The 13,064-nt window shown below is 35.8% G+C and overlaps 3 protein-coding genes across 3 annotated transcripts; 2 read left to right on the forward strand and 1 right to left on the reverse strand.

The window, feature by feature from the left end:
- The first annotated feature begins 2,739 nt into the window (after positions 1 to 2,739).
- LOTGIDRAFT_197143 (hypothetical protein) lies at positions 2,740 to 4,507 on the forward strand. The gene is made up of 5 exons (XM_009067463.1): positions 2,740 to 2,828; positions 3,081 to 3,167; positions 3,304 to 3,442; positions 3,882 to 4,022; positions 4,325 to 4,507. The coding sequence occupies exons 1-5, from the start codon at positions 2,773 to 2,775 to the stop codon at positions 4,442 to 4,444; spliced, it is 543 nt and encodes a 180-aa protein (XP_009065711.1). The 5' UTR covers positions 2,740 to 2,772; the 3' UTR covers positions 4,445 to 4,507.
- On the reverse strand, positions 4,494 to 6,570 carry LOTGIDRAFT_236517 (hypothetical protein). Its single transcript, XM_009067464.1, has 4 exons — positions 6,435 to 6,570; positions 5,912 to 6,041; positions 5,389 to 5,534; positions 4,494 to 5,043 (listed from the first exon to the last, which is right to left on the reverse strand). Exons 1-4 carry the CDS (start codon positions 6,508 to 6,510, stop codon positions 4,919 to 4,921), a joined length of 477 nt encoding a protein of 158 aa, XP_009065712.1. The 5' UTR covers positions 6,511 to 6,570; the 3' UTR covers positions 4,494 to 4,918.
- Positions 6,571 to 6,678: 108 nt separating this feature from the next.
- On the forward strand, positions 6,679 to 10,847 carry LOTGIDRAFT_236518 (hypothetical protein; the record flags this gene model as incomplete). The annotated part of the gene is made up of 4 exons (XM_009067465.1): positions 6,679 to 6,734; positions 8,663 to 8,777; positions 9,083 to 9,207; positions 9,534 to 10,847. Coding segments are annotated over 4 exons (469 nt in total), but the record flags the coding sequence as incomplete, so codon positions are not given.
- Between the last annotated feature and the right edge of the window lie 2,217 nt (positions 10,848 to 13,064).

A 13,064-nucleotide genomic window follows, 5' to 3' on the forward strand; every position in this document is an offset into this window, starting at 1 on the left:
AACTTGGATATGAACCCATCAACTATCCTATGTGGGAAATCCCGTCGTGACGTCATTTCATGATTTCATGAGTCCTGTAACGACATGTAAACCAATACAACCGTATAGATCAAACACGTGAAAGTTCTGCTAGCGCTTTGCAAATATTAACAGATTTACGGAAACTGTCGAGGATTACCGAATGCGATACAGGAAGGATGAGAGGGGCGTTTAATCCAATTTAATCCTCTCAGAATAATCGATAAAATATAAACAAATAAAACATTTACATTAATTGTATACACTAATACTGAAAGAATCCAGCTTATGAAAAAAACTGAATCCTCTTTTGTTTAATCCTTTCTGTCCTACATCGAAGTCTTTGGTCGAGAGAACTATTATTTTTATACCTTTAGGCAAATCTGATACATTTTCTATATGAATTTTAATTAGACGGTGTGGTTTTATAATCAAATAAAATTAGAGCTTTGAACTAATGAAATGAAATGGAGTTTTATATCCTACTGTTTTGTGCCTTAATGGACTAATGAAATGAAATGTAGTTTTATATTCTACTGTTTTGTACCTTGTTGGACTAATGAAATGAAATAGAGTTTTATACCCTACTGTTCTGTATCTTATTAGACTAATGAAATGAAATGGAGTTTTATATCCGATGAAAACTAAACCGTCAGTCACACAAAAATAGAATCAAAATTCGTCAACTTACAATTCCTAGAAATTCCGATCAGCTTGAAATCATATAATGGAATTAAAAAGTCACAAAACTACGGGATTCTTACAGCTAAAATTTGTTGTTCCTACAAATCCAAAGAGAAGTCGCACCAAAACTATTCTGATTTCTAGTATAGATTCATAATCCATATACAGAAAAACAGCCATAGACCTACACCGTCGTTCCAAGGCACGTAATCTGCATGTAGTTCAAATTTGACAATGCTTTGATGCCTCTTTGAAAAGCTTGGTTCAATTGACACGGTTTCAATGAAAATGTTGCTAGATATCCAACACACTTATATGAATTCGTTGTCTATTCACAAACAACTTAGCTGTTATGCACTATTGTTCGGGTCCACAAAATCTGTTTATGGTCCACAAAAGTCAAACTTTAAGAATTCGATTCAATTCCGCTTAAAAAATCAAGCTTCTTCCTTCGGTTCCGATGTAAATTCGCTAAAATATCCTTCGCGTTCGTTCGGATTGGCGTAATGCGTTTGTGGTCAACAACAGTCGTTCGAATTCATGCGTAACGTGTCTGTGGCTCATAGCAATCAAGCATAGGTCGCTAAAAATTATTTTGAATTCCACTCAAAAAATCAAAATTCCTCCCTCGGCCGATGAAAATTTCGCTAAAATATCCTACTCATATAAAAAGTCGCATTCTTTCGGGTTAACGTAACGTGTCTGTGGTTCACAGCAGTCAAGCTCCGGTCGTTAAAATACTCAAGAGTTCAAGCCTCTTAAATACGTTTTCTTGTCCCTCATATTCTAGTGTCACCTGATAACCACACCTTTTTAACGATCCCGAGTCTCTCTATAGACCTATTAAAACCAATATAGAGAAGATTTCTATTCGATATACTGAATGAGAGTTATATTGTGAATCAGATAAACTACACTGTAAAACTTGTCTGTTAGACTTGTCGGTAACATTTGTAGTTCTATGGAACTGGGTTTTATATCCTACTGTTCTGTACCTTATTGGACTAATGAAATGAAATAGAGTTTTATATCCTACTGTTCTGTACCTTATTGGACTAATGAAATGAAATAGAGTTTTATATCCTTATGTTCTATATCTTATTGGTCTAATGAAATGAAATGGAGTTTTATATTCTACTGTATCTTATTGGACGATTATGAACAAATTTATGCTTTCTCTCAATTAGACCATGATGGTGCAGAAAAATAGGACGTAAAACTCCATTCATTTCATTGCATTCCAATTCAGATAGACCATGCCTTCTGTCCGCTAGAGTATGTCTTCTATGAACATGTGTCAAGTCAAGGACATCACCTTCCATATGCCTGACCGGTATCCATGCTAGATCTACCCATCCACACCTGAGATGAACCCTCCCTATGCGAGGCCTGTCCCTCATATGTCAGACTTATACCCTCTCCCAACTGGCTTATGACCACCCAACCCCCCCCCCCCCCACCCCTCTATCAGCTAGGCTATGCTTTCTCTAATCTATACCATTCCTCGCCTACGAAGTACAGGTCGTTTTACAGTGCAGACAATGAAGATATCTATCTAAAAATCACCGTAAACGTTTTCCAATTAGCCTTCTGTGGTATTTTTAATCAACTGATAGGCAAAATGGCATTTTTTTCTTGGATGATTTCAATTATCGGAAAGGAAATCATCCTAAGAGTCAATCACTAACACTTTGATAGTTTTCTTTTGAAAAATATTTTAGTCATTTCACTTTCATTAACAATTATTTTTAATCAAAGACACTTTTGTTCTAGAACATCAAAGTAAAACGACATCAAAAAGTTTGTGTCCTATTTTATTCATATTCAATACACTCAACCTTTTCGGACTAAATTTAGGCATACATTCATAGGCCCAGACCTACATAGGGGCTGATTATGGAGCGCTACGTGGGAGAACTACAGTGATGGTCTTTATCAATTTTGACTATAGTCAAAGGGAAGTAACTGTATCTTATTATTCGTCGCGAGTAACTCGCGTCTGTTACCGGAAGTTGACATTCAACACGTGAGAATTATTGAAAAATAAAAACAAAGTGAAAAACGTGTACAATGAGGCCTTTAACTGAAGATGAAACCAAAATTTTCTTTGAGAAATTGTCGAAATAGTGAGTTAGGTTATGTTATTTGAAGTCGAGTTTCGAAAATTAACCCACATTTAGTTTTGTACCGTTATCAAACAGAATCCCGAATAGAGAATATCTATTTGAAAGTCTTCTGCAGAGAAAAGATCTCTTGCCTCTTAAAAGAGGAGTTTTGTACAATAACAAACCTTTTCCAAAAACACTAAAGGGTATGGATTTACCATTTGACAATTTGTAACTTTTAGTTTAGCAATGATTTGTATTTTCTGCTTTCAGTATAGGAGATAATATCAAACTATTATTAGACAGACCTGATGGTAATTTCTGTTTCCGACTTCAAAAAGACAGAATATTCTATGTCAGGTAGGAAAATGATATGTCCATATATGAACTTATGTACTATAAGCTTTAGGTTATATCTTCAGCTATCTTATTATCTATGTGAACTCTCTGAAAGGGTAGATAGTATGTATGTAATTTTGTGATATATATGTTACAGAGAGGACATCATGAAGAAAGCTACGTGTGTGGATCCGAAACATTTATTAAGTATTGGTACGTGTTTTGGAAAGTTTACTAAAACCAAGAGAATAAGGCTCCATATTACAGCTTTAGATTATTTAGCCCCATATGCCAAAGTAAGTGTTTTTACATTATATGGTCTAGGTCACAAGTATTAGGTGTTATAGAAGATAATCTCCTACAAAAGCACTGGCCTCTGTCACTAGAAGAGAATATTTTAGACTTCTATTATCAGTGAAAGTATCAGTAATATAGGAATAATCTACTTTACTGAGTACAGAAAGAAATAGTTTAGACTTTTTAGAGGAATTCCTCTATTTTTCTGGCCATTGTTTTTTTTTTTTTTTTTAAAAAACCTTTTAAAATTTAGTTTTAGGAATGAAAAGATTTCTGTATGGGAAATGACTTCCAAAGCATCTTAAAATGGTTAAATCTCTCCCTATACCTCACACGAGAGTCTGTGGCCCTCTTTACCTTCACCTGATATTTTCCATTTCCTCTATTTTATTCATTCCTCGCAGTTAATTGGTATTTACTCTATGTTTGTCTTTTCAGTTTAAAGTATGGTTAAAGCCAAATGCAGAACAACAGTTTTTATATGGTCATCATGTCATGAAGGCAGGGTTGGGCAGAATTACTGAAAATACCTCACAATATCAAGGAGTTGTGGTTTATAACATGAATGACCTCCCTTTAGTAAGTATAGGATTTTCTCCCTTATTAAGGTTATGTTGCCTATTTGATGGGGATTAATACATCTCATTAGGTGTCAACAGCATGAGTAAAATCAATTAACCAAGAACTAATGATTCAACTGCAAAACAAAACCTGAAATCCAAAATAACATATCGGCGAAAAATTTGAGCTCTAATCAATAAGCTAATATTAAAACCTATATTGGAACGTTAACCTCCAAGCCCACCTGATGAGGATTGTGTATCCGAAACGTGTCAGTATCATGATATGAGCTCTAATCAATTGATAATTTTATGCTTCAGGGTTTTGGAGTGGCAGCCAAGTCAACAGAATTATGCCGTCAGTGTGATCCTATGTCTATAGTAGTATTTCACCAGGCTGATATAGGGGAGTATATTCGCAGTGAGGAGATGCTCATTTGATTTGTTATTTTCAAATTGTAAATATTGTACATAATAAAAAACAAAATACTTAAATAATCATAAGTTATTGTTTACTCTCTAGAAAGTAAGCACAGTAGCCAGTAAGCAGTGGTGTTTGTAGTCTGTAGTTTATGGGCCATGCCCCCCTCCCACCTCAGACTCCCTGAAAGTGAAAATTAATCCTTTTTGTTTCTCAAATCATCTCAGCCAATCTGAAATCGGTTATGGCCTCTGGAAGCCTCTAGACTTTGTGTCTAAAAGGAGTTCGGGCTTCACCTCAGAGAAACTCCTCTCTATTATGGTTCCCACCCCCCCTCCCCGAACCCCAAGATCAAACTTTTATGAACCCATCACCTCACAGAAGAAACACCATTGTTCGGGCTATGTCCGACATAGAATCGTTACCGTTAAGCTCCACCATAAAACTACCACTGACAATGTGTCATGGATTCATTTCCAATAGTCTGCACAAATTCACTGTCGAATAGTCACTTGAACACGTGTATTGTGGTTGTCTCCCCTGATGACTTCTTCATAACTCGGCGGACAATCTTCTGGAGTGTATTCTGGTGGATTAACTACATGTACTTTGGCATCTTCTGAAATACAGCGAGTAAAATATGAATTAATGCCTAAGTTTTGTCTAAATTTGAACTCTCCCACTGTATTGGTATTTTTCCTTGAGCAAACCATCCTTTTGAGTAAATGGGAAATTCACCCTTTAGTGAAACAAAAATGAAGAAAATGCTCTACGATCCTTGGATACTAGTAGCTCTTAAGAATACTAGCAAGTTACCCTAATAGAAGCTCCTTTTACTACAAATGCTCTAGGGACTATGGATATATGCGACCACAAAAGAACAGTAAACTATGCAACATGTAGTAGGCCTATACGACGAAAGAGTTGACAACCCAAGTCGCAGAATGGCACTAGGTTACCTTACCTTGTATGTTTATAAAGTTAGTTGGTAGCTGAATGACGGCTGGATATTTTCTCTGTTGCTTTTTCCAATAACAGCAATATAAATACAGTATAGCTATGGACATCAGAGCTATCCCGGACACCGCCAGGCCAGATATCAACCCAATACTGAAACAGAATATCAAGAAAACGAAAATGACTAAATCGTGTAAAATAAGGTCTGTGTGAGCAATTGTAAGCAATAAAATTCATATGTCTGGTATCTTTCATCAGGGGCTTTGAGGGAGTGAAAAAAAGTCTAGTCGTTCGGATGGGAAAATATTGATCGAAGCTCCGGATGTGCCATCTAAAGATGCCTCGACTGTTGGAAATTGAAAAAGAGTAGGCTAATTCTGCTGTCCAAGCAAAAAGATTGCTCAGTGCACACACTGCATTATGAGGAGCTGCCTAATGCCCCCCCCCCCCCTCCCCCTCCCCCCTTTGTAGGAACGTCATATGTGCTGAAAATACGCACCGGCCCTTTCCAACAGAAAGTTATAACTTACTTGGCAGAGGTGCAACACGAAGTCTTTCCACCGAACTGACAACAACCATGATCACAATACTCCGCTCTCTTACTCTTTCCAAAGAAATGAACATCGTACACGTCTATTTTACACATTTCTCCCAAAAACCCTGAAATCAAAATTAAATATTCTTCATATTCTAAATCATATATGTATTTGAAACTAAATGGAGTTTTGCGTCCTACTTTCCTGTAATAAATGGGAATCATGTTCTATTCTTTTGACCTTGGCCAGTGCTTCTATAGAAGATTATTTTCTACAACAACCAACACTGACGAAGACAGACATAAACGCAGAAATGTTTTGTCTGTTGATACCAAAATGCTTCCCAGGAACACTTATTGAAATGAAATGAAAAAATATCGTTTCTGGATTGTTTTGAAATGAAAGGAAATGAAACCAAACTACGACATTGTGAAATGAAATGAAATGAAACATACGTGCAAAATTAAAACAGCATTGCGACACTGTGAAATGGTTGCAAATAAAGCATAAAACATACCTGCAACATTGTGAAACGAAATCAAATGAAAACAAAATAGAAACTTCAGAAGAACTGTAACATTCATATACTCCATTGCAAGCAAGTGTCAAATGAGATAAAAACACTACATGTACGTATTCAAGTTCTTTTCATTCTACCTTGAAATATAGTTTTCATCTCAAAACTGGCTATGCCTAGGGCGATAAATATAACTTTTGATTTACAACCTTGTCGTTTTGGGACAATGACAGTGTTCTTAATGGATGACATGCGACCGAGGGCAGGCTAATAACACGGAAGTACATGAAGACAAAACAGGTTTTCATCTGTTTGTTGATGAAGTTTTAGCAACAAGTTCTTTAAGGAGCTGGCTGTAAGGCAGTCGGCTAGAGTATTGGAATTTTACGTCATAAGCTTGTTTTTACTAGGTAGCCGTCGGAATTTCTGTTTGATAATTGATATGGAAGAATTATATTATCTAGTATAGCTTATATTTAGTCTCTGATACCTATATCATACTGAAGAATCGTCATCCAAAATTGTGCATCTCTATAGGCTAAAGAGCGCAATAGAATACCAGCTAATAGAAATTTACCTGTAAGTCATGATGAAAGAGACTACATTCTAATTAACCAGTCTGATAGTAATATTTATTTGTAGGTCATGATGAAAGAGACTAAACTCTTCTCATTTGATGAAGATTAACCAGTCTGATATTATAATTTACCTGTAAGTCATAACGAAAGAGACTAAACTCTTCTCACCTGATCACGATTAACAAGTCTTACAGTGACAATAGGACTCAGGAAACTAGGTCAATATTGTCGACCGTTAACAGGTATTTTTGGGACACAAAATGGCGGAACAGGAGACGCTTCTAGTCTTTCTCTCTATAATTACAGGTAGGCTTTGGACTTTGGAATTTTTATACGTCCGATTTGTCAATTTTCTGATGCGTTATTGGAGGGCAATATCAGAAATTTCCGTGGTATATTCGTTTGTCGTCGAGTAATAACATCATATTTGACATTAGTATCGTATTAGTCATAAGATGATTTGCAGTGTGATACATCTAATTAAATATTTAATTGTGATCTAAAACTTAGCAAGAAGTATTTTTGTGACTATTTTGCCAAGATCTGTGAAGGTTCTTGAAAAGGTATTATAATAAATTGACCAGATATGTCCAACTTATAAGCTCTGGAGATTTCAAAGAATTTGAACTTTAGTCCGTAATCATTCATATCATATAGTGGTCATAGTTAGTAAGCAGGGCAAACCCACTCTACCGAAACACCCGATTTCACTCCCTGACTACGTTTGTCAACTGCCTCTCTTGAAAGTTCTGAAAGAGTCGTTTTATAGAAAAGTCGAAATTTTTTTTTTTCGAGGCATTGAAGGGCAAATTTCTTCGTCATAGGCTGAGTTCAAATGTGAAAATAATCCTACAAAATCGTGAAACAAATCATGAATCAGTTAACAATTTCGACCCAGAACATTTTGAAAACAACATTCATGACAGATGACATAGCATGTCAATGGGGTCATTCTATTGAGGGTCCACTATTGACCCTGGGCTTACACAACTGTCAATTAAAGTTAGCCCCTCCCCTAGGCGATATTTAGTCATCAATATATAAAAACTAAGTACCTGTCAATTGAAGTATATAGGTAAAGTTATCAATCTAACTTGAATACTTTTGAAAGATAACAACTGTTATTTGTCCACAATAGGTGTATTATTATTTTATTGGCAAGGGGCGAGACATGCTTGTTCCTTCAGCTTACCAGAACACTTACTACAAATTAGAGAGTCCACATAGCTAATATTATTATAGTACTTAGAATTATTAATTCCGACTTTTTTTTTTTTTCTTTTTTTTTTCTTCGAAAGCAAAGATCCTATTTAAGATTGTTAATTCAATAATTTTTTCAGATAGTCCACATAGCTAAAATTTGTATTTTTGTAGTTTGGTTTATCATCACTTAGCATCATCTTAAGAGAGTCCACATAGAAATAATGTTTATTTGATATCTTGGTTTTGTCTGTCAAGTTCAAATATCCAATGAAATGTATTTGATATTTTGTTTTGTACACTTAACATAACTTTCAGAGAGTCCACATGCTTCTGTTTTAAGGTTTGTCATATTATTGACACTACATACGAGAGTCCACATAGCTGGTATATTTGGTTTTCTTGTTAAGAGTGTCCACATGGCTAATATTCGATATATATTTATTGCAGGTGTACTGAGCTATCAATGTGCGAAATATGAGAAACTATTCGACCGACAGCCGACGTATATCACCTGCTCGTTTGACTGTTGTGGTATCAGTAGCAACAGGCATTGCTGTACTCCGTAAGTATCCACTTTGACAAGGGCGATAACCCATCTTGCCTTTAAATGAATTTATGGAAAACTCAGTCTCTCATACAGAGTTGTCGTCCATTGCAGTCTCTTTCGGTTGCTGTTAACGTCTCAAAAGTAACTCAAGGCGTTAACAAAAATTGAAAGGTCCTCCAAGGACGGACAACTCTGAAGTTTGAAATATTTTCAAATCCGTCTAAATCTCACAAAGATAACGCACCCGCACTTGACGCTTTAACTACCATTTGTACTGAGACAAGACAGAAGGATTCATTCATTTATTGTTTGACTTTCAGAGTATGGATTGTGTTACTGTTTGTAGTATTAGGGATAGCAGTTGTAGGTATAACAGCTCTGACCGTGTATTGTTTATTGAAACGATCCAAAAAACAATACGCCAAAAAACACGCTACTGGTTTTGGTGAGTAGAAATTTGTACGAATTCGCAAGCTACGGAAGACACAAGATGCTATTGTGCCCGTCGCATTCTGCTATAAAAGACTTAGAAAGCTGCTATTGTACCAATCGCGATCCGTTTAGGAATTAGAATGGAAAAGGACAATTCATCAGTGGTTATTCCCCTTTGAAATTTACAATCAAACATCCAGTGTCTCTAACTACTAAAATACGTCATCACGTGTCTTGTCCCATCATGACCCCCCCCCCCCCCCCCCTTCCTTTAACCTTTACATGGGGTGGACTCTGTGTCGAAGTTTCATATGACTTTACATTTAATCAAATTTTCAGGTAAATATCCCGAAATCAGGAGACAGCATCAAAAACACCATCGTAACGGTAGTCATGGCGGGAATAAGCCGTCTGGTGGAAATGGCGGGAGAAACGCCAGACGTGATAAAGAATATGAGGCCAGGGAACAGAGGGAATATGAACAGAGAGAAATGAGTACCTTCAATAGTTAACTCACGCCCTCCAACTCCAGCCTGTAAATACTTTTCATTCATTTTTCATTCCATGGGCGTATCGTAAAGGTCGTAGATCAACGTCATCACCTGAGCAACACAAAAATGAAAAAATGCCCTCACATCAAAGCGATCACCAGTTTCGAATAATGGTTAAGCTGATTTAAATCAAAGTTATTAAATGAATTAATCGTTTTTTATTTGTATGACTTTCATTCATATGTACTTGTATATTATATTTGAATACTTGTCCCACTTTAATAGAAACGCAGACTGAAATAGTTTAGTTGATTGAAGATAATACAGCGTGAAACTCTAAGTAAGAACATGTTTCAGGTTCTGTTTTAATATTTCTAGCTTCCCTGTGTGATATATATGTAATATATAGTTCTATAATCAAAATCTCGAAGCAAATCCGATTGTTTGACGTGTTTTATTACAAAGAAAAGCCTCTGATACTCGGTTTGGTGCAAAATTGTAGAACACTTCTACAGAAACTACCCAATGCTCTTTTTCCTTTATATCTCTTATTTTATAGTCGAGCAGCCAAGTGATAAATTGGTACATTTAAGGATACTAGTATTCTATTCTCTTTATATAACATTTTAGTAAAACATGCAAAAGCTCAATATGGCTGCCAATTTTAATTCCAATATGGCTTCCATTTTTAATTCCAATATGGCTACCATTTTTAATTCCAATATGGCTACCATTTTTACCATAGCTGCCGTATTTTAATTTAAATATGGCTGCTATTTTAGAATTTCAAATTAGCCACCCAAGGCGGCCATTTTTTTTTCAAGATGGTTGTCATATTTGAATTTCAATGCAAAAATGCTTCTGGTTTGCTCAATGTTTTACCACGGTACAGTGGTGGAGCCAGGTTTACATCCGAGAGGATGCGAAATATCTGAGATTGCCCGGATTTCTAATTTAGTTATGCCCCTTTGGCTCCGCCACTGCCACGGTCATGTTGTTTTTAAAATGTTTTGAATCTTGAGTGGTCCTTCGCTCGACTTGACCATACATCAAACTGTAAATAGAAATCTTGAGTTTTTATATTATCTATATTATCGTATACAGAATCTCTGTTCATAGTTTTATATATAAATCATTTTCTAATAAAATATTTCACTGTAAAGACGTCTTCTGATTTCCTAAAGAAACGGCTTTGAAAATCAGTAGGTAAATAAAATAGGCTTTTACTTCCTTGTCTTCTGCATCAGATTGGGTTCAGAAGACGTCCAACGCCATGCAGTGTACAAAGATGGAAAAGTTACCAGGACAGTCTAATCTTTGCACAAACCCAAACGACAAGTCTTATGTATTGTTCCACCAGCCGACAAAATCATATCATTCTGGATCATTAGTGGCGGATTGAATGACGTAACCCCCTACACCAGACCCCGACCCCCCCCCCCCCCCCACCTCCCACCTCCCGGCTTTAACAGAATTATATAAATCATCCATTTAGCTTTCTTCAAAATCAATTCCTGGTCCTGTTTTTGTCGAATTACTAGTTACCATTGCTTTTTCAAACTAATCAATGTTTGATAATCGAGGCTTTAATGGTGTTTATCTCCCTTCGATAAGGCTCTCTAGTCAGGAAATCAAGTATGGTAATTCACATTGACTCTGGCTACATCGTGTGAATTGGTGCCTTTCATGGCGGAATTTCAATTAGAATTGAAATTGAATATAAGTTTAAATATTTACAATGAAAATAATACAAAAAAAAAAACAAACAAAAAACGAAAACTGCCGAAGATTGCCGAATGAATAGACTGATGACTAAAAGCCAAAGATAACAACCTATTAATCATATTTCGAGATATCTTATCTTTAAATTGATAAATCATGATCCTGTAAAATATTTTATACCCAAACATGTTCTTTAAATATATATTGTAATTTGATAGGCTTATAGTTGATTCAGCATTCTATTAGGCTTAAAGTGGCGGTAACAGGTTTCTAAAGTTTTTATGTATATCAGGGAAAGCATTGATTTCAACCATTCCAATTTTCAATCAGACGTTTGTTGTTCTTGCATCATTCTATTGGTGGTAACAGTTTTTCTAAAGTTTTTATGTGTATCGGGGATGGTGATAGCTTCAATTTGCACCATTCAAATTTTCAATCAGACGTACACGTGGTTAATGTTTAAAGGGGCAGTGCTGCGATAATTCACTGCACATTTCGACATGTCCATATCATAGTGATATGAAAGATAAGAAAGCCACAAAGTTGAGCCCCAATGAAATATCCATTCCACTGAGACCCTGGGCTAGCTATGGGCTCGGTCTCTGCTGGGACAATAAAGCGAGACCACACGTGCCCAAAACGGCCTCGATTTAAAAATAGCAAGTAGTAGACAAATTCCATTTTCGATGCCAAATTTCCTTCATTGCACACTGCCCTTCATCTTAACGTGTATAGCAAAATAGGACGCAAAACTCCATTTCGTTTATACAACCAATGCAGCAATATCAAGTGTTATCCTAATATTATACGTGTACTATATTTTGGAAACTGTAGAAAAGCAGGACGTAAAACTCCACTCTATTTCCAATAGACTACAGAAATATGAAAGATGATATTTTAAAACATCAGTTAATGTTGTTAATGGTAAAAGTCAATGATGACAGTAAAATACATTAAATACTTCTCATCATATTGATGTAGGGAATTATTTCAACTAGGATCATATTACCCCTTGCTTTTATCCATAATATTTCATACAGATTCAAAATTTAAGAGTGGTTTTTTGGATCTTTTGTGTTTATCAAGAACAGTAAAGAGTCCATCTTGGTTCCTGAAGATTCAAAAGGGTAATTCTAGCCCAGTGGTGTTTCTGACAAACAGGTGAGGGGCTCAGGTTATTCTGTAGATATAAATTAATGAAAAAAATATTTGGGGGGTGCCCCTGGCACCAATTCGCCTTATGACCAACAGTATAATCGGAATTCGAACCTACATATGGCACCAGTTCGCTTAATGACTAGCAATAAGTCAACATTAAACACGTGGTAAATGCTGTAACAGTTCAAAGTTACAATATAACAAATAGAGGTTAATGAATATATTATAGAATACATCAATTAGTCTTAATTAACTAATGAACCTTAAACATTCACCATTACATCTTATTATACACTGTTTGTCCACATGGTCTTTAGTCTCTCACACCAAGACTTCTCCTGGCGAGCATTATATCGTCGAAGCTGAGACTGAGTGATAAAGGCTGCATGGTCTATACTGTTATTCCATCATTAGCTACATAAGCTCTAGATGATCGCGACTTAACTTCTTAATTGCTCGGTCTTACAATAAGCCTTTAAGACGATCAAGAAATTAATCG

Source organism: Lottia gigantea (assembly GCF_000327385.1).
Source record: "Lottia gigantea unplaced genomic scaffold LOTGIsca_82, whole genome shotgun sequence".
Taxonomy (NCBI): Eukaryota; Metazoa; Mollusca; class Gastropoda; family Lottiidae; genus Lottia; species Lottia gigantea.